The 26,898-nt window shown below is 36.2% G+C and overlaps 3 protein-coding genes across 9 annotated transcripts in view; 2 read left to right on the top strand and 1 right to left on the bottom strand.

Moving 5' to 3' along the window:
• The window catches only part of LOC127845520 (uncharacterized), a 36,781-nt gene extending 28,952 nt beyond the window's left edge, over positions 1-7,829 (top strand). For 4 of the 6 annotated variants that reach the window (XM_052376514.1, XM_052376513.1, XM_052376518.1 and 1 more), the window contains one exon: positions 5,633-7,829. In XM_052376514.1, the coding sequence (XP_052232474.1) occupies positions 5,647-6,819 (1,173 nt within the window). In that variant the 5' untranslated portion in view covers positions 5,633-5,646 and the 3' untranslated portion in view covers positions 6,820-7,829. Of the gene's footprint in view, positions 94-646; positions 669-5,632 lie in introns of those variants that run through there. The other 2 variants (XM_052376516.1, XM_052376519.1) reach the window with 2 other exon arrangements.
• Positions 7,830-13,044: 5,215 nt separating this feature from the next.
• On the top strand, positions 13,045-18,987 carry LOC127845525 (uncharacterized). 2 transcript variants are annotated; one of them, XM_052376532.1, is made up of 4 exons: positions 13,045-13,362; positions 14,108-14,286; positions 16,737-16,872; positions 17,523-18,987. In XM_052376532.1, exons 1-4 carry the CDS (start codon positions 13,232-13,234, stop codon positions 17,770-17,772), a joined length of 696 nt encoding a protein of 231 aa, XP_052232492.1. In that variant the 5' UTR covers positions 13,045-13,231; the 3' UTR covers positions 17,773-18,987. The 2 variants fall into 2 exon arrangements, with proteins under 2 accessions (XP_052232492.1, XP_052232493.1); XM_052376533.1 differs by lacking the exon at positions 13,045-13,362 and adding an exon at positions 13,883-13,971.
• Positions 18,080-26,262, bottom strand: LOC127845526 (apolipoprotein D-like). The gene is made up of 4 exons (XM_052376534.1): positions 26,060-26,262; positions 24,905-25,035; positions 24,248-24,330; positions 18,080-18,346 (listed from the first exon to the last, which is right to left on the bottom strand). Exons 1-4 carry the CDS (start codon positions 26,168-26,170, stop codon positions 18,120-18,122), a joined length of 552 nt encoding a protein of 183 aa, XP_052232494.1. The 5' UTR covers positions 26,171-26,262; the 3' UTR covers positions 18,080-18,119.
• Positions 26,263-26,898: the final 636 nt, after the last annotated feature.

Genomic DNA, 26,898 nt, shown 5'->3' with positions numbered 1-26,898 from the left:
CAGGGATTATAAGGTCTAATGAGAGGGCTCGGCGACCAAAAAATGAGATTCAAATACATGTGTAAACATTGACATGCAATTACGGACAATATGGTATGTTATAGTTGTTTGTTGTTCAAATGTTAATGTTGTATTTACGAGTTTTTGTGTAATCATAGTGAACGCTGATCTTCTTTCTAAGCGTGATAGTGCAGTTGGTTAATGTTTGACTTCTAAAACTAGATTGTTAGCTTACTGGTATTTTCTCAAATATCTTGGTGTGCATTATAGTATATTTTATAGACGGGCAAAATAAGGACAATATATATAGTTTTGAATGTATTGAAACCATTAACATAAAAAAGCATTACATTCCCGGCTTGATTTGAAAAGTGAAAAATCTCGATTCAAATTTAAGATTCAAAACAATATTTATCTGAACAAGCAGTTTCTAGCCTTATGACCGTTGGTGGGATGTGTGGCAACTTTGCTCGTTAAAAGGAAATTAGCACTTGATACGATGGAAAATTCGACATGAACGTATTCTTTGAGGAAAAATAAAGGAAGTAGCGTTAAAGTCTTTATTGTATGATGAAGGTTCAATTAAACTATGTAGATAAAGCACCTTACGACGACGAAAGAATGTAAACGATGAAATGTGATGCTCTGATTCGTGACACATCTATTAGGTAACACTTAAATAATCTTTTAAAAGTACAATAGGAAGTTGCATATGTATGTTAAGTGTTCCATTCGCTTGTGCTATACACTTCAACGATATTGACTAGAAATATGGATAACTAGTATTCCAATTAACGTTAAGTGTATATGACCGTATAATCAGAGGAGGTAATCAGGTGACAAGCAAGATGGCGACGTCCATGCCGAACAGGTTTTTTTTCGCCGTGCGTCAGGAGCTGTAATTGTGTTACCCGCTAAGAAACTTCGCAGCGAGTAAAGTTGATAAATTATGTAGGGTGAAAAATAAAACGAAATAAAGAATAATCACTTTCTTACCTATATGGATGGAAAGTGAGCCGTAATCTGGCATTTTCTTCACAAAATCCTGAAAACTATGTGAAGACGCTCGAAAATGACATTTTACTGCATTGAAGCGTTTCTCATTCTTTTCGTCATTGTTACAATTGTATGTAAAAAATGTACATGATTTGCGCCGGTGGTGAAAAGTATTAAGCCAGTCCGGGATTCAAACGCGGGGAATCTCGCTTTAAAGGCTGGTACTCTACCGATAAATCTAATAGGTAATCACTCATCCCGCTCAGGTTCGGTATTGTGACATAAATAATTTAATCTCGAGAAGGAATCGACACTCCCGTCATGTCGGTAATCTAAAGACTTGAAACCAATGGGAAGTCACTGAGCATTCAATTATCGATGTTTAAACAAGCGAAGAACCGATAAGCAAAGTGAATAATGGTTATAAATAAACTCAAGTGACGCATCGAATCTTATGAAACTGTGAACAAATACCAATGTGTCCACCTATATCTATAGGTTTGATGATATCAAGTACAACATGTTCACTGCACCATATACGATATGTGCTTATACAGACAATGTCTGCTTTCTCAATGTGTGATCATTCTATGTCCTATTTGGCAAATATGTATCACTTGTTAATGGACAACTTTGTAAATGTCCTAATGCCCATAGAATTGACGAAGGGAGAGATAAAGTAAAATATCTAGTGCACTCGTTCTAACATGCAAGTATGAGCACTCACAATCAGTAGATGTTTGCGTTCGCTAGAAACAACGTCGGTGCGTTATTGACCTTTTATTATAGCTATAATATCAATTTCTAACGAAGTTTTCGTTTCCATGCGAGATCTCATGAACAATCATCCGAATTCGTTGAAACTTTACGTGCTCAATTCTTAGACGTTTGAGTTTTCCTTGAGTTTTAACCGTTTGAATGATATTACCTAGCCACATTTGATCTCGGAACCTATATTATGACAAGTCATATGTCGCGTAACTAGTGGATGGGCATGCGGTCCGATCCATGATTGTTTTCATGCCTTTATTTGTATTGCTCATTGGTATTTATTGCTTAACGGGTCTATTTACACAATCAATCATAATATATTTCTAAATTATTGACAACAATTTAAAATAAAATTATAAAGCACATAACGACAATCAACTCTTCAAATTGTCGTAATAATTTCATTATTGAGTAATACATGTTTGCTTTTTTTGCAATGGCAACACATTATAGATTGGTAAATTGAAAAAAAAAGTTGTTTCAGATTCGCAAATTTTCGTTTTTGTTACGATATTTTTTTTGGAAATAGTAATACCGACCATTTACCATGCTCTTAAATATCCATTATATGCACCTTTTTACGATTTTAAAACATGAAAATTCTAAAGCGTCGTGCGTCGCGAAACGATTGAATAATTTGGAAAGTTCTGTTGTAGTTATATTTTGGGAAACTTCGAGGATTGCTTATATAGGAAAAAATGCATCCGCCCTAAGCATGAGCATGGATGGTCGAGTGGTCTAGGCGGGAGACTTTTTACTCCAGGACATTAGGGGTCAGTGGTTCGAGCCCTATTTAGGGTTACTTTTTTTCCTTTTTTTAAATTGTATTATTGTTTTTTTGACTGGAGATTTTTAGGTCAAATGTTTAAATGTATCAATATAAAGCATTTAATGGCATGCCAAAATCTGTTGGACGGCCCCTTCAAAATCCGAAATATGAGCCCTAACTGTATGATTAGATCGCCTGTTGTATGTGTCACGGCATAAATATGTTTTTTAGTCCATTCGTCTATTGGCTTTAGCCAATTGACTTTATAACCGCAAATTGAAACGAAGTCTCGTCTGTTGAGTGTTAAAATGCGGTAAAAATGCCCGGATTTAGTAGGATGTTGGAAGACGAAATACATCTTCAGATAATTAACTCTGGATTTTCTTATTCTTACAATTGTCATCTTAGAAACTTTTATCGAAGATTTTCATCTGATAATTTTTCTTACACCATCTTTAGTGAATAAAAATGTTTTCGATCGTAAAACAATGATATTATTTGCAAAAGCTAGATAACGATTTCTATAGATATTATGCTTCGATTCGGAAGATAAAAGTGTGCGTGGCATAGTGGTAGCGAATCTGCTTACGAATCGCCGCGAAACGGGTTCGAATGTAGACGACAGAAGTGTGTTTTTAATTCTTAATATGAAAATGTGTTATAGTGTATTAAAAAGATTTGTATGTAATCATATCAACTGACAACATCTGTTAGCAATCCCTTAAAGCGCCTGACCTTGAAATGAAATGCATGTTAATCAATACATATAGGTGCAATTTGAAAGTGTGCAAAATCGTCATTAAATCTGTAGCCTAGTTAGCAAGTAATTTTTTTTTTAACGGTTCCGCTTTTAAAACCGAAAGTAGGATTTCTATACGTATACGTCCATTTCGACAAACGCGATTATTTTTTGGTTTAAAGCGCAAAAAGGAGGATTTCTACATTGTAACCATCAGATATATTCTAGATGGCATAAATGAAATTGATCTTTATCATAGTTAGCAAGTAATTTATTATTTTTCAAACGGAACCGCTTATAAAACCGAAAATAGGATTTCTATACGTATACGTTTATTTCGACAAACGCGATCATTTTTTAAGTTTTAAAGCGCAAACATTATGGATTTCTACATTGTAACCATCAGATATATTCTAATTGGCATTTATATAATTAAATCTTTAGCCTAGTTAGCAAGTAATTTATTATTTTTCAAACGGTACCGCTTTTAAAACCGAAAGAAGGATTTCTAGACGTATACGTCCATATCAACAAACGCGATTATTTTTAAGTTTTAAGGCGCAAAAAGACGGGTTTCTACATTGTAACAACCAGATATATTCTAATTGGCATAGCTAAGATATTTTTCTTATTTATACTTAAATTTACTATGCCAAATAAGTTGTGTGGTTTTTACAACGTAGATGGGAACGAGATTTTAATTTAATATTCGTAGTTCCACAACTTGTTTAATATATGCCATCATTCTAATAAATATGTTCCTAACATTTTTGCGAACTTTTTCCATACTCAGTTATGTGTTTTTAACAATGTGAATCTCGTCGTATTTGATTGTTAGCTAACATCCTTTTTCAATGTATTTATGAATGGGGTACGTTACTTTAAAGAGTTTTAACGGATAAATAATGGTCTTGTTTCTTGCAGAAGATTGTAAAATCGTTAAACTTTGTGACAGAAAACATTTACTTTGCGATTTTGGGCTGAATAAGAGTGTGTTAAATAACAGTATCTTGATATTAATGTGCAAATTATGTTATTTGAAATTATTTGAATACATGTAATTTGAATAAGGATTAAAAACTTTAGAACGTATGATCCAAAATACAACATGCATGTAATATTGTAGTATGTAACGAAGTCGGTAAATACAAAAACAATAACAACAACAACAACACAACAACAACAACAACAACATATTTTTCCTTTCTGCTTAAATGAAAATAAAGCGATCGTAACAGTAAAATTAAAAGTAACAAACGAAGATAAAACTTGACCTTAGCTTCCGAATGAAAAAGTCAATGAGTTTCGTAGATAAAAATGAATTTATGATAACGTTCATTAAAACAAGAGCTTAAATAGACGTCTAGCCAATCAGAAAAAACATTAACATCCAGGCATTTACTTTCTCGCAAAATACCAAGTCCCTTGATACATATTTCTGATTTTCCGATTGATATACATGTATAGAGAATGCATTGTTGGTGCCGAGATGGAGAAAGTTTATCCGATAAGGCTTAAAAAAAGAAAACAAATCTTTTTCGGGCCGAACCGGATAAACTTTCTCCATCTCGGCACTAACCATGTATTCGATTTATCCTGCGTCATGCCGTTGACACATTTTATCGAAGACAAATGATAAATTGGCATAAAAATTTAATTATTCTTGTCGAGCCTCCTACATGTACACAACATTCCAGCCCACCGAATAACTACGTAAAAAATAGTTCCACTTTACACGGTTCCTTTTAATACTTTCCTATTGAAAATGTGAGAAGAAATAAAAAACGAGAATGTGAAGGCGTATAGATACACTATTTCCTGTTGACCGGAGATAGGAAAATTTATTCGACCCTGCTTTATTAGGTCAATGTTTGCAACAGAGGCAGGATAAAGGATGTTTTGCAATATTTCACCACTCCTTGTTTCATTTATTTGTACTAATTCTTAAAACAAAACTCTTCTTTTTGATAGCTTTTTAGATTTTAATTGTTTTGTATTGCAATGTGTCGCCGTCTTTGAAGCGTTATATCTTTCACCAACCAACTGTTACAATAATATCTTGTGTTTTTGATCTTCAAGTGCAAATTATTGATTATTGCTAAAAAAAGGTATGCGCATGGCTCACAGAAGAGATTGATTGAATATCTTACCAAAACTGAAGAATGAAACAAAATGCCCATGAATGAAGAATAAAATCCTATAGTTTACATATGTTGATAGTTATTATATATTTTCAAAAAAACATGAATACAGTTTGTTACCAAGAGGCCAATGTGTATGATTTAGTTTTAATGAAAGATAGTGTTGTGATAATGATAGTGTTCGGTTATAGTACTAAACTCAATCTTCTGTTTCAGATGTTTTCTCAATAATGGGGACCAGACGACTCTTCTACGGCGCCCTCTCCGCCAGCTTTCTCTTCACTGTTCTAACCATGCTCCAGACGAACATCTCAATGCGCATGCGCACACTTCAGTCTTCACAAGATGGCAACAACCGTGTGGTGACGTTAGAGAAAAGCAGAGAGGTTACAATTCACCAGAGACAGCAAGAGGCAGCTATAAATCTAAATGTCCATCTAAACGTTTCATTGGAAAACATACCTGAAAGTTTATGCTTGTTTCTGAAAAACAGGAATCAAGAAGATAAACTGAGAAATGCGAGTATTTTGAACATGCACACAGTCGATTCAACGCCGAAAAACAATCACAAAATAGTAGAAACCGACAGCTTTCTTACATTGTTTGCCACTTGGAAAGCAGAAAATGACACCAAAGAAAAAATCCACAATTTCACATTTGTCAACTGGGCGCGTATGAAACCTGCCGTCAACCCAGTTTTGTTTACTGACTCTCCAGTCCTAGCCGCGACAGCGCGTGAATATGGATGGAACGTGCTTCCTTTACCAACAACCAACGTGTATGGATTACCAATTTTAAAACTCATGTTCTTAGAGGCAATAAAACAATATAATTCTCACTTTTACGGCTATGCAAACTCCGATATACTTTTTACAAATAATTTGATATTAACTTTAGCTTCAATTTTATACCAAAGCCCTCACACAAATTATACCCTTGTGACTGGTCTCCGCACAAACGTGTACAATCTCAACGAAACGGAATCCGCTACGTCCGTTAGTTTAACCATGACGGCTGCCACTAGAGGTCAGGTATTCCAACCCTCGGCGGAGGACTATTTTATAACCACGCGGGATTACCCCTGGGACAGTTTACCTGACTTGGTGGTGGGGTTTATAGCTTATGATAACTATCTAGTCCTAAATGCGAGGTACCAACATCATAATGTCATCGATGCTTCAAAAACCATACTAGCCATTCATCAGAGCAATGGCCTGGACGTATTTGAATCTCACATAAAACTTAACGCGGATTATAATAAGGTTTTGCTTCGAAAACTTTGGTTTAATATAAATCCGCCTTACATCAAAGGCTTCTTGAGCTGTATAGAAAAATATGTGGACGTTGTTCAGGATATTATAGTGATAAAAACTAGAACACCACCCAACGACTGTAAATTTTAGATAAAACGCCTGTTTTAATCGACGATAAAACAGTTGCCTACATAGTATTACCTAAGGTATGGCTCAACTTACCGTGACACATACAAAAGGGTATACACTGTTGGTATAAGAAGCATATTTTCTTTGATAGAATATGAGACGCGTTGCACGCAATTGCAGTAGGACATGCGGATGATGTAGCTCAATATAAATTCATCCGTCCAATCTACGGAGGAGTCATAATGAACGCTAATGAGACCACGAAACCTTGCATGACGTGATAGCATACAGGGTACCTCCTGACCAAACTGCGCAAAGCCACAGTCGGGCCTGGAGCTACGATGGCCCCCTAATTATAATATCAATTTTCGCTCGACGGGGCTCATAAGTAAAGTTTTTCGCTCAATTTGATAACAATTGTTGTTTATTTTATTTATGCTGCAATTTTGTAAACGTGTCAATTCTATCATGTAATGTTATGTTGTGTCATTTCCTTCTATTAACCGGTAATTGTTTAACTTGTTCAGTTATATGCCCATATGTTTATTTAGATCTGTGACATTGCAGCTAATATTTCATCGTATCAACTTGATTCCATTAGATATTTTATAGTTCAGTACTCATACAGTCTAAATTTTATACATAACGCCTAAGCATGAGTACACCTGACGTGTGAAGATATTATTGTATACGTGTCCGTTCAGGTGACTGTGCGCACACCACGTGACGCATGCATGAACCTGTGGGACCACGCCTACTTCTATACTCTGCTTCAACCACATCATTGACCATACGTTGTCGCAAAGGATGTATGCCTTATTTAAGAACATTAGTTTTATGATCATCAACAAGTATAACGATCATTATTGTCATTATTTAATTATACATTATATTTATCCGTATGCCTGTTCTTAACGTTTTGTTATTATGCACATATGTCGAGTACAATCTTGTGTAGTTTATGACGTATCATTTTCCTGGTACCGATAAGCTAATCGCTACGTGCATTAAAGTCTTACAACCATAACATGGATGACGTGTTCGTTGTTAGTATACCTTCTACCCAAAGGATTGATATGAACGAGCCACACGCATCATTTTTAATGAAATATTGTTTCAAAACCCGTCCATACAGTGATGTCCATAATACGGCCACCTTGCGCCACCTCTTGTTATCTATTTTGTGATAGATCGTCAAGAAGCCAATGTTTTGTGCATGCATCAACTTGTATATAATGAAAGTATTTGTTTGATGTCTGTAGCGATTTAATTGGGTGGAAATTCTCTCGCTATACAGGCAGAAAACACACACATTAATTTCCTTAAAACAGACTCCACCATGTAAAATCTTAAAATCACGTTTCCAAATGAATCGAACTACATGGCCCAATTTAAACTTATGTGAAATGTCTTAAAAATATAACTACTCCCAATCTGTTCAAATCTTCGTTAATTTCAATATATAAGGTTCCTTTCGCCACCTCGGAAGTAGCATTGGCTCATTTGTTGATGCATCTCCAAAAGAGGTGGCGCCCATGATTAACGGTCGTGCATTACAAATGCTAAGTTCAATTCTCTACTTAGGAATGGAATTAATACTAGAAGCCATAGGCATAAAAATACATGGTTAACCCATTTATGCCTAGCGTCTAGAAAAAAGGCCTTGGCAAACAGCGTAGACCCAGATGAGACGCCGCATAATGCGGCGTCTCATCAGGGTCTGCGCTGTTTGCTTGAAGGAATTTCTGTGAGAAATATTCTAAATATAGAAATAAGTACACTTTGACATCACTTATTTGGAAATAAATTGATCCTATTTAGAAGGATGTGAGAGTCCACTAGGCATAAATGGGTTAATTATAGACGCCTCGGACTGTATGTGCGATTGCTTATATCAATTATAGATTGCTAAAATTCTGTGTATAGACCTGTGTTCTGCCCAATTTAAGAACTAACGTGCTTAATACGTGATACGATTTAGCAGTCCTTTCGTGCATGAATCGTATTTTTACAGAACGCGACTCAATTCTATGTATTTTTGTATATCATGTCATTTGCAACATCCATATTTTCTTCCATTTCAAATAGCCTTGTATTGTGTTTGCTCTATGTTTCTACAGTTAGCGCGCGCTTCTTAAGCGAAGATGATTAACTTCCTTATTACCGATAAGAATAGTTTCGACAAAACCGAAGGATACATTGAAAAAAGTGATCTATTTAGACTTTTACCGAAACAGATGACATATGAAACAAACGCTACTATAGAATGACCTTATCAATGTAGAAAACATCTCGATGGGTTTTAAATGTCAGTATGTTTTCAACCAAAGCACACATCTTGCCGTTTGCTATCATTGCATTGCGGAAGTGGTTGTGTTGTTTCTTTGTCGCTCATGCGGAAAACTGACATTCTTGGGCTGTGAGTATGTAATGCGTTCATTTCTGATGGACAAACTGAGATACTTAGGAGATCATTCATTTCTGATGGACAAACTGAGATACTTAGGAGATCATTCATTTCTGATGGACAAACTGAGATACTTAGGAGATCATTCATTTCTGATGGACAAACTGAGATACTTAGGAGATCATTCATTTCTGATGGACAAACTGAGATACTTAGGAGATCATTCATTTCTGATGGACAAACTGAGATACTTAGGAGATCATTCATTTCTGATGGACAAACTGAGATACTTAGGAGATCATTCATTTCTGATGGACAAACTGAGATACTTAGGAGATCATTCATTTCTGATGGACAAACTGAGATACTTAGGAGACAGGGTTCTGATGGATGGAAAGGTTTTCTCTAACAACTATGTTATCACTCTGGACCAGCAGACGATTTATTCCCTAAATCAATCTTGCAGAGGAGTCCGGAGAAAGCCTATGCTTCACGATTGCTGTGTTATTCATTTTGATTATGTTGTTAATAATTGTTAAGTTGTATTGCGAGAAAGATCGGCGAGTATCTTGTTAGGATAAACTCAAATGGACCTCAAAACCCTTTCCCAATCAGAAGCAAAGTGAAAATGGCTTTTTGCAAACAGCATAAAACCAAAACAGCCTGCGAGTAACTCGCAGTCTGTTCAGGTTGTATGCTGTTTGCTGCTCACAAGTATCTTTGGGTTGGAAATAAAGCCTTAAAAACTTGAATCCAGTTAGAAAGGTCTGTAATTAAATTTGACTCTCCAGGAGACTACACATGCGTCAAAATACGTATTTAAGTGGTAAAGGGTAAAATAAACCTCGTTCTGAAAAAAAACGAGGCGTAATGCATGTGCGAGAATCGTCATCCGAGTTAAGCCTCAAAAATCCACACATGCTAATCCATAGACAATCACCGCTCTTATGGCATTTTTCTTTTAACCCATTTATGCCTAGCGTCTAGAAAAAAGGCCTTGGCATGATGCGGCGTCTCATCCGGGTCTGCGCTGTTTGCTAAAAGGATTTTCTGTAAGAAATATTCTAAAAATAGAAATAAATATACTAGACATCCCTAATTTTGGAAATGAATTGATCCAAATTAGAAGGATGGTAGAGTCCACTCGGCATAAATGGGTTAAAGTTAGCCTCTTTGTAGCGGAACTAAATTTTAGCCGGAAAGTGTAGTTCCTAATCTAAGCGGACAATAATTACATGCATGATGCTCCGTTTGCCAAGTGAGCGGCTCGTAAATAAATTTTTAATCTCGTACGAACGGAATTCCGTGTATGTTATATGGAAGTTATGGAGTAATTCAAATAATCTATTATTAATGTTTTGAAAATTGTTCTCACATAAAACCTAATACACTGGTTTGCGAGAGAAATTGCATAAAATTATTTACCTGTATCAAATAACCAAGGATTTCAATCGATTTTAATATTCACGAATCCAGTGACCTCAATAATTGGGCTATTTTGCATGAATGTTTTCATGTAATAAAAACCATTCAAATGGTATAAATTTAAACTGTCTGACAAGACAATGGTACAAAGGCTTACACTAGGCAATTATGAGAAAACACATAAATGTAATCATTTATATACAATGAAAATTGGAATGGGTATAGCCATATCACAACTTATACGAAATATCATCGATAAGTGTTTTTTTAACTCTCAAGTGTTCATTCTGCACATATTTGAAATTTGATCAGACCCTTTTGCGTAAATGAATTTTCTGCTGTGGAAAATTGCAGTATGTTATCGCCATTAAATGTTTTTGTCGAATATTGTTTGCAAATATTATAATTGAACCAAAGAATAATTTGGTGTTTGTAATTTTCACTAACTCATTTTTATCAACTAAAAGGATCGAAGCAGTAAACCAAAAGTACAATAAAGAACAATAACTACAGCTGGTATTCTTCTTTTCTCGTGTAAACATTTTCAGTGACATGAATGAATCGAGATAAAATAAACGACGTTCCAAGGGTGCCTACAACCGAAAGAGGGTGTTTACGTCACAATATAGTTACGTATGCAAATCCTATTTGATTTATTGTTAAACCTTCAACTGAAGTAAAAAATAAAATAAGCATTTTGTATGTAGGGACCCCCATAATCATAAGTTTTATATAAATATTACATAAAGAAACAAGAAAGTATGTAATATGACATATATTAAAGAGCTTGGCAAGTGTCACAATACTGTTTTTCAATGTGTTTTTCGGCTACATTTTAGTTGATTGTAACCTGTTATCGCCCAGTTTCCCTGTGTTTAAACATTCTGGGTTGATTTTGCTCATCAAAGTCCCTGGGAGATCTCTTGAAAGGCAAACTTTAATATCTTTTTGTTTTGTTTCAAACATAATTGTTTGGTTAGTAAAAGCATTCAATGAATTTTTTCAAAATACCAAAAACATGTGAACGAATGGACAGCAAATCGCTATAGAAATCATTTTTTATTAATCCTATACATGAATCGACCTGCCATGTTCCTAACTTGCATATATATCACGAGCTTTGTCGAAAACATGTCATGGCCGCTTGGTATCTGTGCATAAAAAATGCTTTAACATATGTAAGGATACCTTACCGTATCAGCGCTTTGCATTTTGCTTCTGCCGATTCCGTATTAGATTCTGTTGAAGCAGCGATGTTACAAGCGTTCGTCACCAGTAACACGTATTTAAAAAAGGCAATGTTATCACCAGGTATAATTGGATAAGATGTTTCAAAATCGAGAAAACTTTGACTGTTGCGATCGCGGGAAACAACTTTTAATGAAAAGGAGACCAGATATTTTAGCGAATTTACAAAAAAATAACATTTTGCGTTTGTTTAGAGTTTACGGGTGAGTGAAAGGGCGAGTGAAAGAACGAACGAATATATGATTTGGACGGAAAATGACAGTACCGATACACGGATATATCTTTTGTTTGGTCACAAATTTGGAAAATAAGGCATGTTATATGATGTGACATATGCACTAACTGCATACAATAATGGTTGCGAGGGATGACAATACATAAATAAATAAACTTTAAGGCCATAACATAAATTGATATGCTCGGAACGATAGAGAAGAGTTTAAATCGTCAAAATGATTTAAACCAAGATGTTTTGAAATACACAGACTTTATCATGTGAGTGAACTCACGCTCTCTTAAATCACTGTGCTGTAAATCTTAGTTATTACTATTGGTAAATAACAAACAGAAAATAACAATGTGGTGAAGGTGATAAGACGTGAAACAATGGCATTTACGGTCTGACTCACGACCGACATCTTTCGTAAGTTCTTTTAAGCTCTATTTTTTATTACGCGGTATGTTTAACCAGGCCCTTAACTTGACTTTGAAGATAAAGCCTTTCCTGTGCTTAAACCAGTACATGTCATCCCCAGTTCAATCAAATGACAGCAAGTGGAATGGCCATACAAATCTTTTTATGACAAATTGTCACTTTAGAAATGTTACCGAATCCTGTGTTGTTTTTACGAGTACAGAGAACTGTTATATTTAAACGTCGTCATAACAAATTCGACCGTGCCTAAAGAAATTGATACAGAGCGTACAGTGATATAATGTAGGGCTCACATGTACGCCTTGGACATACATGTATCTAATTAGGCAATTATTTTTGCAGGAATGCACTGTCCGTTTTCTTTGCCCCGAACTTCCCCCATCTGAAATGGGCTTTGAGACACGTTATAAAAAATACAATTATTTCTATTGGGTGTCATATAAATGAAAGAGATATGTTTAACGCTACAAAGACTTTATTCAAACCTGAACACTGCGTGGCATGTAACCTATGAAAGAATTATTATCAAGTTCAACATCTAGAACGTGATAAAATGTATTTGTTGCCTTTACACTATTTCTTTATAATTTTCGTATGCATTTCTATTGATAAGTTATTAATTTGAAGTGTGAAAACTATTTACTTTCTATTTCGGCTTCACATACACAAATATTTGCGTAACAAAACGAAACGTGCGAATGGATTTCGTCGGGTTAAGTGTGCGATTGACCGATGAAGACGTAGCTGTGGTTACCATGTGTAATGGTGACAATACGTTTACTCTGGATTACGTTCGAACTTGGAATCAAGCACTCGATTTCATTGACACGTGGGTAGTTGTGAGCTTAACTTTTAATCAAACGCCTGCTACTTTTGTGAACTTTCACTTTCGTTTTGACAATTATAAGGGAGGTAATTCTAGCTGTACTTTAAAACTACATGTTTATTTCCCTTTCGTATTGCCAATTGTAAGACAGGTAATTCTGGCTGTACTTTCAAACTTAATCATCATTTCACTTTCGTTTTGTCAATTGTAAGGGAGGTAATTCTGGCTGTACTTTCAAACTAATTGTTCAGTGATGTTCCCTACTTTGCCGCTTTTATTCGCTTTGAGAACAAAAACATTTCCATTTGTATAATTGAACAATCTTTGAGTGTTTAATTGTTACAATGATGAAGCCATAAAATATGAACAATTTCATTTCTCGATACACGTCTTGAGTGGTATTCTTTCTCGTCTCCTGCAAATATAGCACAGATAAACACAACGGCTGACTTTCAGCGACATACATTGGAACGCACCCATCTAATCGCACTGAGTTGTCAAGTAAACAGTTTGTCTCGACGCATGACAGTTTGCCTAGCTGTTACTTAAACGAATTGGTAGCTGGGTATTCCCATGTTTATACCACGCCGTCATGGGACCAGCAATAAGAAAGTGAAACACAAGTTTTGAAATTGTTGTTTTTATTTCTAAATTTGACTTAAATCATGAGTTCCTCTACCTGTTACTGACAAACTATTATCTGAATGCATGCAAATTGTTTGAGTGATGATTTATATCTGTATTTCAGTCATCCTAAAATAGTCGGCATTATTACAACAGGAGAAGGCCGCTCGTTCAGCACTGGCCTCGATGTGGATTGGCTGAAGGCTCAGACTGCGCAAGCTCTAGATGAATATCACGAAGCACTACACAAACTGTACAAACGGATTCTCGCCATTGGAATAACGACTGTAGCGGCAGTTAACGGTTAGCTCCCTTGCAATAATTGTAGAATTCCATAAAATTGTAATTGTATAATTCAATTTAAGAAATTATAAACACCATGGTGGCTGAGTGACCATTTATGACTGATGGGCATCAGACAGTTTTCTCTATAGAGCTTTCAGAATTGGTTAAATCCTCTATATTTGTTTTTTTGTTACTTTTTATTGACTTAACAAGAGGTGTGTTTGTAAAACACAATGCCCCCCCCCCCCCCCACTGCGCCGCTTGAAGCCATATATTTGACATTTGACCTTGATGGATGACTTTGACTTTTCACCACTCAAAATGTGCAGCACCATGAGATACACGTGCATGTCAAATATCAAGTTCAATATTGCAAAAGTTATGACCAAGGTTAAAGTTTTGATACATAATACAGACACACACATACAATGACAGACAGACAGGCCAAAAACAATATACCCCCGATCATTCGATCCGGGGGCATAAAAAGGACGTCAATAGTTAATTAGTCTAGCGCTACTAGTTCAGAACCTCGGCAAGATATCTATTTACACTAGATGCAATTTACGAACTTATTGCACCGGTGTTTGAACAGTGTCATCACGGTATGGTCATCTGATAATAACTAACTTACTTCCAACCCGGCGCGAACTTTTTAACGAAAGCATGTGTAGAAGTTTTGTTTAAGGTTTATATGAGAGGAAGCGAGAATTCAATACTAGTTGACGTGTTTCAATGTATAAACTGCCGTTTTAAAATCTGCGCTTAAGAAACGAGATGCACGACCCCAATGCTATGGACTGATCATTCCAACGGATTATGCAATGAATCAGGTTCAGTTGAGCCTCGCTCTGGGAAAATGGGTCTACATGTATGTGCGTTAAATGTCGTCACATATTAACCTGTGCAATCGGGGCAGGATAATAAGGGACGACATTTTCCGCTTTAATTGTATTTTTTGTTTAAAGGAAGTCTCTCCTCTGCTCAGCGAACTGCACAAGCTTATCTGGGATGATACTGCATTTTCGTTTAAGAGAGACTTTTTTATCCGAGAAATAGCATTAAAGCGGACAGTGTCTTTACGCACATGCATTAAGCCTGGTTTTTACCATGATTTGTATTTGTTTCTCAGCAAACTGTGAATATAATTATAGTATTTTGTAATATTTGCACCTCCTTTTACCAGTAGCATAATGTTCGGAAATGATTTAATACGAACAAGTTTTTAAAATGTTCATCCCGGGGAGTAAATAATGTGTTATATTATTTAAATGTGGATTAAATTTGAAAACATATTTTAGCGAATACTTATTTAAGATTTTACCAAAACCTGTTCAAAATATTTTTTGTAGGAGAAACCGGTTTTTTCAATTCCTAAAAACTGTAACTCTACCTATTATCTGTTAAATATTTGCCTCGCTCTGTGAAGTCGTCTAAGAATAGCCTGTGCAGTCCGCACAGGCTTATCAAGGTCGTCACTTTCCGCCTCAGCTGGATTTTCTTTAAGAAGCTATTTCCTTTAAAAACAATCCATGAAAATATAATGTACAGCCTTATCTGGGACGACACTTTTCGCACATGCACGAAGCCACGTTTTTCTAGAACGAGACTTATATTTAATGACACATTACTTATTATTGCATAAACTCTATCTATAATGCCCTCTGGCGGGGTGCAGAAACTTGGCAAAAGGAGGGCTTGAACGGGAGAAATCGTGTATTAACAATGCGATTCACGTGCCGTTCAAGCCCTGTTATGTGTTTTTCATATCCATAATCTGGTCCACGCGCAGTTACTTCCCTTCTCCAGCCTTCGACGACTTTCAAGCATAAATGGGGAACTGAATAAGCACCAGTTTCCTCATGCATGCAGGGATAATGACTATTTCAATCCACTTTTCAAGTTATACCATCTGCACTCTCTTGACAACAGCTTTATTGTATTGGCAACGTCAATAAAGTTAAGGTTATTTACTCAACAGTCACCACTTTCAAAAGACTATGCTGTAAATGTAAGTGTTTATGTACCTTCAACGTTCCTGCTGTAAATTCCATAATAGTTCCTCATTTTTAACTTTTCGCGGCTGTATTTCAACTTTGCATTAATCCACTGTTTAAACACATTTTAAATCGAAAACTGCCTATCCAAAGGTAAAGCTCGTCATTTCGGATGATGACCGAGTGAGGCATATGTTAAACACAACCTTATACTGTATTGAAATAATCGAATTATGTTGTCGATGTCGAATGAACAAAACATATTGATTTCACTGCTAGTTAAAATTATTTTGGTATGTGTGATTTGTTTATGCAATAATAGCGAAAATACACATTTTCTCGGATATGATCATCTGCGGGCGCTCTCAAAATCCGTTCCTGCCCGAGTGCCCGCAGATGATCATGCCCTCGAAAACGTGTAGTATCCCTATATTGTCACATACACGTCACATTTCTTCACGTTTACTCAAGGTCACGCCATAGCGGAAGGGGCGTTCATAGCGCTCGTTCATGACTTCCGATTGATGCGCGAGGACCGCGGGTGGGTCCAATGGCCAGAAGTTCACATGAAACTTCCCTTCACGAAGACTATGGTTGATATTTTTAAGTATGTTACTCATTATGATCCTCTAACGCATTCCGGTCATATTTTTGTAACATTAATTCTATGTTTTGTTACAAAGTTCCACTGTTATGTTAAGCGCTATACTGAACATTTTGAACAATTGAAGTAAGGATACATCATAATAAATTCATATGTAATGACAACTAATTCCATAAAATGTAAGGGTTATTATATGTATATACCCGATTTCTTAAAAACACGGTTGTAATAAAGGACCCGTATGTTTTGTTTGGCGGCAGGGTCAATAGTTTGCAGCAGTGCGCTTTAATTAAGAGCGTGATTCTCGCGATCTACCGGTACTTTGTTTCTCCGATGCGACAAAACACCATTTCTTAACACGTATCAATTAATAGCCGGTTTTTGAATGTTTAAATTTGATTTTAAGAATATCAAATTCATTGAAAATGTATGTTTTTCTTACAAGCAGTTTGCTCTGATTGTTGTTTGTTTTCTTTTCTAGATAGTACGCTTTAATTTGTATACGCCTACAATGTTTTACTTATCAATGTTCGTAAGTAAACAATTGGTTTTGCAACTAGCTTCCATCTTTTAATATGTTATTCTGCCGAAAAATGCTGGTCGTTATAAATTGTTAGAACATTTTATTTTTTATCTTCTACGCTTGACTTCAGATTAAAGGTACCTTGTGTGATCTCACAAAGAGAAGCGCTTGTTTTCGGCAAGCGGCTTGATGCCAAAAGAGGCGTGGCTCTGGGAATCATTGACAGGGCGGTACCAGCCCCCTCCCTGATGTCAGAAGCACTGGTTACTTTGCAGAAAGCCCGGGGGAACATGAAACTAGACCGGCACTTTTTCGGAGTGATGAAGGAAGACTTATATACTAATTATATTCGTAGAGAGAGTTCGGCTGCTAAGTTATAGGCATACACACAGCCCTCGTGCTTGTACACTTTTGTCACGATTAATGTACGTTTTAACGTTAAACGTTAAATATTTAAAGACGCCATTTCACCGCCGTAATGCGAATGAAATAGAGTGTGAAAATATTTCTTAAATACACGAAATGCAAATATCACCATGTCTATGATATTTTCTTCATCTAGATTTACACCTTACTGACGTAATAATATGACGTCAAATATTAAATAATTTGCATCTATAAATACTTCATTCTGATTTGTTACTTGTTCCATAGTTACGGTTAATCTGAAAATCTAAGTTTGATAAGAACAATACAACCAGATATTATTTCAAGCAGTTATTAACATTTAATGACAATCTGTCTTATCATCGTCCATGAAGTGCTGGGATTTCACTCCGAAGGATTCAAGCGTCTGGTAGAGCTTGTCGCGCACTGACTGGTCAATCGATGACTTCCGGGCAAGAATCCAAGCAAATTCAAGATGGCTGACACCCACAATGTCAACGCAGGAGAAGACCAGTGTGTATGTCTCGTAATCGGTGTCCACAACCCAATAGTCCGCGTATGGGGCCGCTGTATAGGAAATACGTGCGATTAAACTTTTTCAGCGTAGCTGTCTAACCCCGATTTTGACATTTATTGACAAATTATCTACAGCCAATAAAATACGAAAAAACGAAATACCCCGCTAGTGGATCCGAATGAATAAGCACGAAGAATAGATTCGCAAATCTGAGAGAATTTCTCAAAATCGTGGACTTTACGTATCTCTGATGATTCGAGTTCAATGAAAAAGCAGTAGTTTATCAGAACTATCTCTTAAATGGCTTGCATTTCTTTAATGTTTTAAGGTTCGAGCTTAACACGAGAAGGCTCTTTGTTCATTCGATAAATATATTTTCATACAATGAAGTTATTTTCCATTTTCCATTTCTATCTTTTCTGAAGCGAGGCATTTTTGTATTCGATTTGCAATTCTTCATGAGAATTTATTGGTTGTGACTTGTGATATTTTGTGATATAATACAAGTATGATAGGGCTTAGCAAGCCTTAGGCAAAGGCGAGACGTGCCGAGCCGTTTTAAACGCCAAATCGGATGAGTCTAATAGCACATGACCTCAAAAGTCAAACAGTCACCATTCATATATTATCTATAGAAACTGCCTATTGTATAAGAAAATGCATAGTTTTTATAAACATACCAAACAAGTTACCGGCCACATATTCTATTTTATCTAACTTTTACAGCGAATTCGTTTGATTAAAGCCCCGTTGATTAAATATCATCTATAATCAACGGCAGGAAATGACGTCAATATTTTTACGAAATGACGTCATAAATCCAGCGACATTATCCAGTCAAACTAACTTTGTTTAAACAAAAAGGTTTACAAAATAAAAAGTGGGATAAATAGAATAATAGATTAGTGTTGATTATAGTTGAGGTTTATCATGCTCGGCACGAAAACGAAAAAGCACTCGCCAAGGCTCGTGCTTTTTGGTTTCTAAGCCTCGCATGATAAACCTGATCTATTATCAACACTAACCTATTATTCTCTATTATCATGGCACGTCTTTCAAAAATATTGTCTGAGAAAAAGTATTTAAAAAAAACAACGCAACATGCAGATACTAATTCACTATATGCAAATCACGTCTATATTGATCAATGTGTATTGAACATTACAAGTACGAAATAGTTGTAGATCAATTCATAGATATTAAGATTGAAGCACATTTCATATCGATAAACCATAAAATGAAACGGAAAGTTTTACTTTTCGTGAAATTAAGCAAAATCAAACTTTAATGACATCATTTCGTTTGTTAAAACACGTACACAGGGTGCAGGATCACGTGACTATGTGGGGTTCCCAAGTAAACGATAATGGATTTAAATACACCGGCAAGTGGTGCTTTTTTTTTCAAATAACTTTTTTAAACAACTATTCTTAAAAATTTCAAATAGTGCATAAAATACAGATTTTTATGCTGCTTATGGCAATATGAAATACATCATAATTACATTATTTAATCAGCATGTGTTCTTGTTAAAAATTATATGTGCACTGCATTAATCTATACGGTTATATGCTTCACGCAACGTGAAATTTTTTCACCGATTTCTTGTTAAAAAATTATATGTGCACTGCATTCATCTATACGGTTATATGATTCACGCTACGTGAAATTTTGTCATCGATTTCATACGTATTCAAGGATTTATTCTTCTGCCTTAAGATATCGGCACAAACTGCAAGAAAATCTTTCTTGTATGCACCAAACATTTTTGCAGATGAATTTCAATAGCTTGAGATATTTGCAAAAATAAAATTCTTAACGGTGTGTTTACATCCTGTCCAGCCCGTGTGTAAACCCCTGAAAGCCCCGTTGATTCAGCGACCTGGTACAGCTAAGAAGATTTCAGTCTCCATGAACAGTTGAGGAGAAATAGGTGATATGTAAACACTCATCCGAAAACTCAACATATTCATTCATTCAGATCAAAAATTATCACAACACTTTCTTAACAAGTGAGTCTTTCATCGACTTTTTACGCAATGAAACGATGAATGAAATATTGAAATGCTGACGAACATCTGTGGAGAAAGTTGGGATGATAAACTGGGTGGGAAAAGCAAACATTCAGGGCATGAATTTTCGGAGACACACACGGATTTAAATTAGACATATTGCTTCACCTAAAACCAGAATCGTTCAATTGTGTAGCAAGGACACAATCTACCAGTTGGATGAGGTATTCTCATGCTAGGGCGTAGATTTTTTGCGAAAGTTGTGAGAAATTAATGGCAAGCACATGGTAAACACAATTGCGCATCGTTTTGAGATATCTTGGCTTAATGCACGACAAGTTCCTCCCAGATTAGTCTGTTCAGTCCACAAAAGCTTAGCAGTGACTTAATTTTCCGACTTAAGTGGATTTGCTTTAGGGAGATACTTTTATTTAACACAAATCCATAAAAGCGGAAAGTGTAGTCCTTGAGCGGAAAGTGTAGTCCTTGAGCGGAAAGTGTAGTCCTTGAGCGGAAAGTGTAGTCCTTGAGCGGAAAGTGTAGTCCTTGAGCGGAAAGTGTAGTCCTTGAGCGGAAAGTGTAGTCCTTGATTAGCTTTTGCGGACTGAAGAGACTAAACTACGACGACGATTCACACAAATTCAATAAGGCGAGATTATACGATTTTGTCAAATATAAATGAATTTATATAAAATGTGTAAAAAAACTAATTATACATATTTTTCAATATAAATTAAAATAAAATTTAAGATGAACATGAGTCGAAAAATGCAAAATAAGCCAGATATTTATTCCTTAAATCGAATATGTCTGTACAGTCGAATTCGTCAGCATGTATATCATGCATGTACGGTGTGAATCTAAATATGGTTTTACGGATCATTTTAATTTCCTGCAACGATATCTATTCATAAGACACACGAACACTAACCCCGATCCTAATAAAAAGACGAATGCTTCGGTTATTGTAGGAAAATATTTACGAAATGTTTTCGTCACAATCGGCTCGGGCGCCGATTTGTCTTAGCTGCATTTTATGAAATTCGTCTTCAATGTTAAATTTGTCTTGCCTATTTTGTGCCATTGTTACAAATCTTTATCAATATATTACAATTTAACACATGTACAAATCGTATAATCTCGCTTTAACAGGCTGCAGGATCACGTGACTTTGTGGGGATCCCTTGTTTAACTTTATTAGCGGTAAACACGACGGTAAGTGGTGCTTTATTGTCCCCTACCGGTCACACCGGAGGGGACTTATGGTTTGCGCTCTGTGTGTCAGTCAGTCAGTCTGTCTGTCCGTCACACTTTTCTGGATCCTGCAATAACTTTATAAGTTCTTACTATTTTTTCATGAAACTTCAAACATGGATAGATGGCAATATGGAGATTATGCACGGCATTTCATTTTGTTCCTACGTCAAGAATTCTGGTTGCTATAGCGACAAATATTTTTATTTTTTTAAATTCTGACAATGGTGGAGTTTCACCGGTAGGGGACCATATTGCTTGGCAATCTCTTGTTTTAAATAACTTTAAAACAGTTTTTCTTACGAATTTCAACTAGTGCATAAAGACAGATTTTATGCTGCTTATGGCAATGTAAAATGCATCAGAATTTATTTATTTAATAAGCCTGTGTTCTTGTTAAAATTCGATTTGTGCTACACGGTTATGCTTCACACAACGTGAAATTTTATCACCGATTTCAGACGTATTCAAGGATTTATTCTTATACCTTAAGATATCTGCACAAACTGCAATAACAACTGTCTTTTATGCACTAAAGATTTTTGTAAATGTATATCAATAACGTGAGATATTTGCAAAAATAAAGTTCTAAACGGTTAAAATTAAGTTATCGAACCATGAATTAATATTTCAGAAAGTGCGTGGAGTTACTTTGTGTTACCGGCTTTTGGCAAAATAACAATATAATTATTGGGTCATCGCCTCCAATATTAGTGCACTGCACTTGGAGACTTTTCTAACGCAACACTTTTCAAACTTGAATACCACAGTAATGAGTTAAGATTTTTATTTAAAAATTCACATGTGATCATTTGACTATATTATGTTTACGATAGATAAAATTACGATAAAATCATTCACCGGTGACAATCAGGCGGTTTGTACGTGGGGTAGGTATGGTTTCATCTTTGTGCACGTGATGAAAATAGTGATACGCGACATGAATTCAATTTTATTTCAATTTCTTCATTTGAGGTGGGTTGATTCACCAGGAAAACATAAAATTAATTTAAAAAATCAATATGTCTCCTATAAAATTTCAGGAGTTAAATCGGCATGTTGCAGGCTACCTTCCCCACTTGCTGAAGAATCCGATCTTCACGGATGAATGATTTCATCGTTTGCTTGTTAATGCTGTAGTCAAATGATCACATGTACAATTTTAAATAAAAATATTGACTCATAACTGAGATATTTAAGTTTGAAAAATTCTGCGTTCGAAAAGTCATCAAGTGTAGTACCGCGCGCTTTATAATTCCAATGTAAGTCAATGTCATCATTCTAGGTGCGTTTTTACACCAGGACAACATAATATGAATTAGAAAAACATCATGGCTCGTATGAGCGCAATGTTACAAGCCGGGCGGTCATTAAGACGTGTAAGTTAATGCGTATTACTTTTCACATTATTATTTTACGATGTACGATTTTGAGAATTAAACTTTTTCAGTGATTTTTTTTGTTATGTTTGATATTTTAATGTTGATCAATTGCAATTAAGTGTACATGAAGTACTAGCTATTAGTTGAATTAGTCTCAGTCCAAAGTTCAACAAAATCCGTTCGAAAATACGGGGGTTATATTGATTTGAATACGTGTTGCGTTAGAAAAGTCTCCAAGTGTAGTAGCAATATAAAATTACTATTATTTAAAAGCCTATGTCAGAGATATGTTATGATGTTCGATCAGTAATAGTTTTCTGATACAATTCTCCCAGAGACCATATTGAAAACTCTGGCTTTGGGCAAGTATAAAATCTATTTTCAAACTAACGAATGTTTGCAAATGGGGGTTGCTAAACGCGAAACTATCGTCGACTCGACATATGCACATCTTTATCATATCATTGCGATTCAATCTACCAAATATGTCAAATATTTCGAGGATCTTTACTTTTATTTAGTAAATTGTACATATTGTTTGAAGCATGTTTATTTGAACTTAATTTGTATGATCATAACAATTATAATACACGCGAAATTTCGATTTTAACTGTATTTCTTATTAATAAATGCTAGTCGATCAATAAACACAGATTGGAGTCGCCCTCTGTGGAAACTGCGCTAAGTGTAATATTAGCATAAAGTATCGTTGTACTTTAGCCTGTGTAGTCCGCACAGGCTTACCAGGAACGACGCGTTCCACATGTATACGCTTCTTTGTTTGAAGAAAGTCTCTTATTAACGAAAATCACATCTAGGCGAAAACGGACCCAATGCATGTGCCTAAAGTGGCGCCCCATATAGGTCTTTAAACTGCACAGATAAATTAAGGAGGACGCTTTATGCACATGCATTCTGCCCGTTTTTCCCATAACGCGGCTAATAAAAAAAGCATTATAATTGAATCACGAATGTTTAAGCCCTATCGATTTAGTAACAACATTTGCACTTAATCTAAATGAGTCGTGTTCTGAGAAAACTGGGCATACTGCATGTGCGTAAAGTGTCGTCCCAGATTAGCCGTTGCAGTCCGCATAGGCTAATCAGGGCCGACACTTTCCGCTTTTATGGTATTTTTATTTTTAAGGAAGTCTAACCTGACCGAAAATCAAGTTAAGGCGGAATTTGTCGTCCCTGATTAGCTTGTGCGGACTGCACATACTAATCTGGGACGACACTTTACGCACATGCATTATGCCCAGTTTTCTCAGAACAAGACACAAATTGATCGAACTAAACCTACCTTCGTTGAACTTAACCTTGATCTTAGCCTTCACCTTGGGGTCGGGAATGTAGGCGTCACCCGTCGCATTCTGCTCGTGGTCTCTAAATGGAACATTGTTATGTTGAGTTGTTCGAGTGATGGAACGTTATTATGTTGAGTTGTTCAAGTGAAATCACCGAACCGCAAAGTAACATAAATGATTATAAGTTTGGTTGCTAAAGGTGCTGGCGTAAGCCTCTTGTTAAAATTACCTGGCCCTTCCTATTTGATCCACGTCATGCGAAAATGGGTATCGTGACATGAGTGACCAGCCTATTTCCAGACCCGTAAAGTTTCTATCCTGTCCGCATATGAGACCACGAAAGATGTGACTAAATGGCGGACTACGTAGCTGACGAGACCGAACGGATGCGCAGGCTGCTCGGTATTTACGCATGTCGCGAATGGCATGATACTCATTTTCGCATAAAGCGGCTAATTTGTAAAGTTTGCCCTTTACTAGCTAGTATTTCAGCAAGAGTTTGCTACACTCAAAGTAGTTTGAAGGTATATGTTTTTGAACATCTTGATAAAAATTGAAACAAAATATTCATAAATCGTAAAATAATAAAACGAAAAACTTTATTGACTGACCTACCTAGTGATTCTTTTGGAAATGATAACGCTATTACTTACTCCATATCAAGTGCCTGGTTGAACACCTGGAAGTGGCCCGACGGAAGTGACGTGTAGGTGGCGGAGTGGCACTTCTGGTTCGCTTCGAAACTCGTGTAGAACCGCGCTATCTCGTACCAGAAGCCGAAATACTTGGAAATATAGCGCATACAAATAATTAAGTCTCGTTGTGAATGTGCGTTTAGTGTCATCTCAGATTATCCTAAGCAGTCCGCACAGGCTAATCAGGGACACCGCTTTCCGCTTTTATTGAATTTTGGTTAAAATGAAGTCTCATCTAGAAAATTCAGTTTAAGCGGAAACTTTTGTCTGTGATAAGCCTATGTGGACTGCACATGCAAATCAGGGGCGACACTGAACGCAAATGTATTAAGTCCGGTTCTCCCAGAGCTTGGTTCCGTGATTGAAACCACTGAGTGATCGCCAAGAAAGACCTTCCTATAGATATCAGCTTGTGTTTTATTTGCGGCAAGTGGCCAATCTCAATAACCACGTGTGTCGAAATAATTGCCAATGTATGGGGAAATACGATTTCAATATCGCACCGTCTTACAAAGTACAAGGCACGAATAGTTCGCGTGAACTTGTTTAAAACAATCAGCGAACAATTATTAAGTTAAATTTGCAGATCGGCGCCTTTTCACATCAAACAGAATCGTAAAAACTGTGTATTTAATGTCGGAATTCTTGCCCCTTTTTATAAGTTTTCATATTGAATACCCCGCCCCAATAAAAAAAGATAAGCGGTCTCGGAAAAAACTGACTTAAAGCATATGCCTGAAGTGTCGTCCCAGATTATCCTGCCCAGTCCGCATAAGGTAACAGGGACGACATTTTCCGCTTTTACGGATTTTTCGTGGAAAGAAAGTTTCTTCTTAAGTAAATTCCAGTGTGGACTGCACATGCAAGTCTTGGACGATGCTGTACGCACGTGCATTATATCCGATTTGCCCAGAACTCGGCATAAAACTATTTTCTAGCATATGTTGAAAAATATATTGTCTCACACAATTGCAGTGCATTCAAATATGGCCAAATGCGACTCAAAAACATCAAATAACTTTTTTTAAATGACAAAAAATAGAGAACTTCACGTATTGTTAAAAACATATAAAAATATGAGCATGGACATTCGCGAAAGGATACAGTCAATACCTTGCTAGGTTCAAAGTCCATTTTCACGGTTACATTTGGACATTTCCCTAACACTGGCACCTGGCCGTATACTATGGACGCACAGAAACACAACAGCAGAAACGGAAGCATGGTTGTTTATTGACACACTAAAACCTTGGTGAAGGACTGCTCTATTTGTTTATGGAATCTAGGTTTGTATCGAGAACAGTAGATAAGGCACTCGTAATGTTACGAAACATGTTAATATATACAGTTTGCCGTAGTGACGTAAACCGTGAGGAATCTAGGCGTGACAATCGTGATTCGGAGCGAGACTCTTGTCGTTATCGTCCGAACACCAATGCTCGTCGTGAGCACGATAGGCGTGATAACGGTGACAGACGTGATACGAGGTATGACTCTCGCCAGTCAGACTAGCACGGGGACTACCACGGGGATCGTGATGGTTCAATGGGCTGCTCTTATCGTGGATGGTCTGATGGGCACAACCGTGATCGCAGATAGATAAGAGCCGGGTTTTGGAATGTGAGAGGTTGGAGAACAGACTGTTTTTCTGATTACTATGTTTTAAGATCGTCATGTGTTTTTAATTGTAATATAGATATTTTAGGAATAGCCGAAAGTCATTTAACTGGAAGCGATGTTTTACATCTTGAGGGTTTTACTTGGTTTGGGCATAACCGGAAAGAGATGCACAAAAACGCCAATGCCGGTCCGGGAGGAGTTGGTTTTTTCGTGTCAAACCTTTTAGTAGACGAATTTAATATAACAGTGTTGTGATAATTCCTGTGAAGGTATCTTATTGCTAAATTAGAACACAAATTTAACAATTATTCAATCATCCCATGCGTGTGTTA

Source organism: Dreissena polymorpha, chromosome 9, assembly GCF_020536995.1.
Source record: "Dreissena polymorpha isolate Duluth1 chromosome 9, UMN_Dpol_1.0, whole genome shotgun sequence".
NCBI lineage: Eukaryota > Metazoa > Mollusca > Bivalvia > Myida > Dreissenidae > Dreissena > Dreissena polymorpha.
The sequence above is the reverse complement of the archived record's forward strand: the minus strand, read 5'-3'. Positions and strand labels throughout refer to the sequence as shown.

Excerpts from the sequence above, each read along its gene's own strand:
- LOC127845525 (XM_052376532.1), top strand. The coding sequence starts at position 13,232 with ATGGATTTCGTCGGGTTAAGTGTGCGATTGACCGATGAAGACGTAGCT. Across the intron at positions 13,363-14,107 it reads GCACTCGATTTCATTGACAC|TCATCCTAAAATAGTCGGCA; the intron begins GTGGGTAGTTGT and ends TCTGTATTTCAG. Across the intron at positions 16,873-17,522 it reads ACTATGGTTGATATTTTTAA|ATTAAAGGTACCTTGTGTGA; the intron begins GTATGTTACTCA and ends GCTTGACTTCAG.
- LOC127845526 (XM_052376534.1), bottom strand. The coding sequence starts at position 26,170 with ATGCTTCCGTTTCTGCTGTTGTGTTTCTGTGCGTCCATAGTATACGGC. Across the intron at positions 24,331-24,904 it reads AACCAGGCACTTGATATGGA|AGACCACGAGCAGAATGCGA; the intron begins GTAAGTAATAGC and ends TGTTCCATTTAG. Across the intron at positions 18,347-24,247 it reads CAAGGTTAAGTTCAACGAAG|CGGCCCCATACGCGGACTAT; the intron begins GTAGGTTTAGTT and ends TTTCCTATACAG.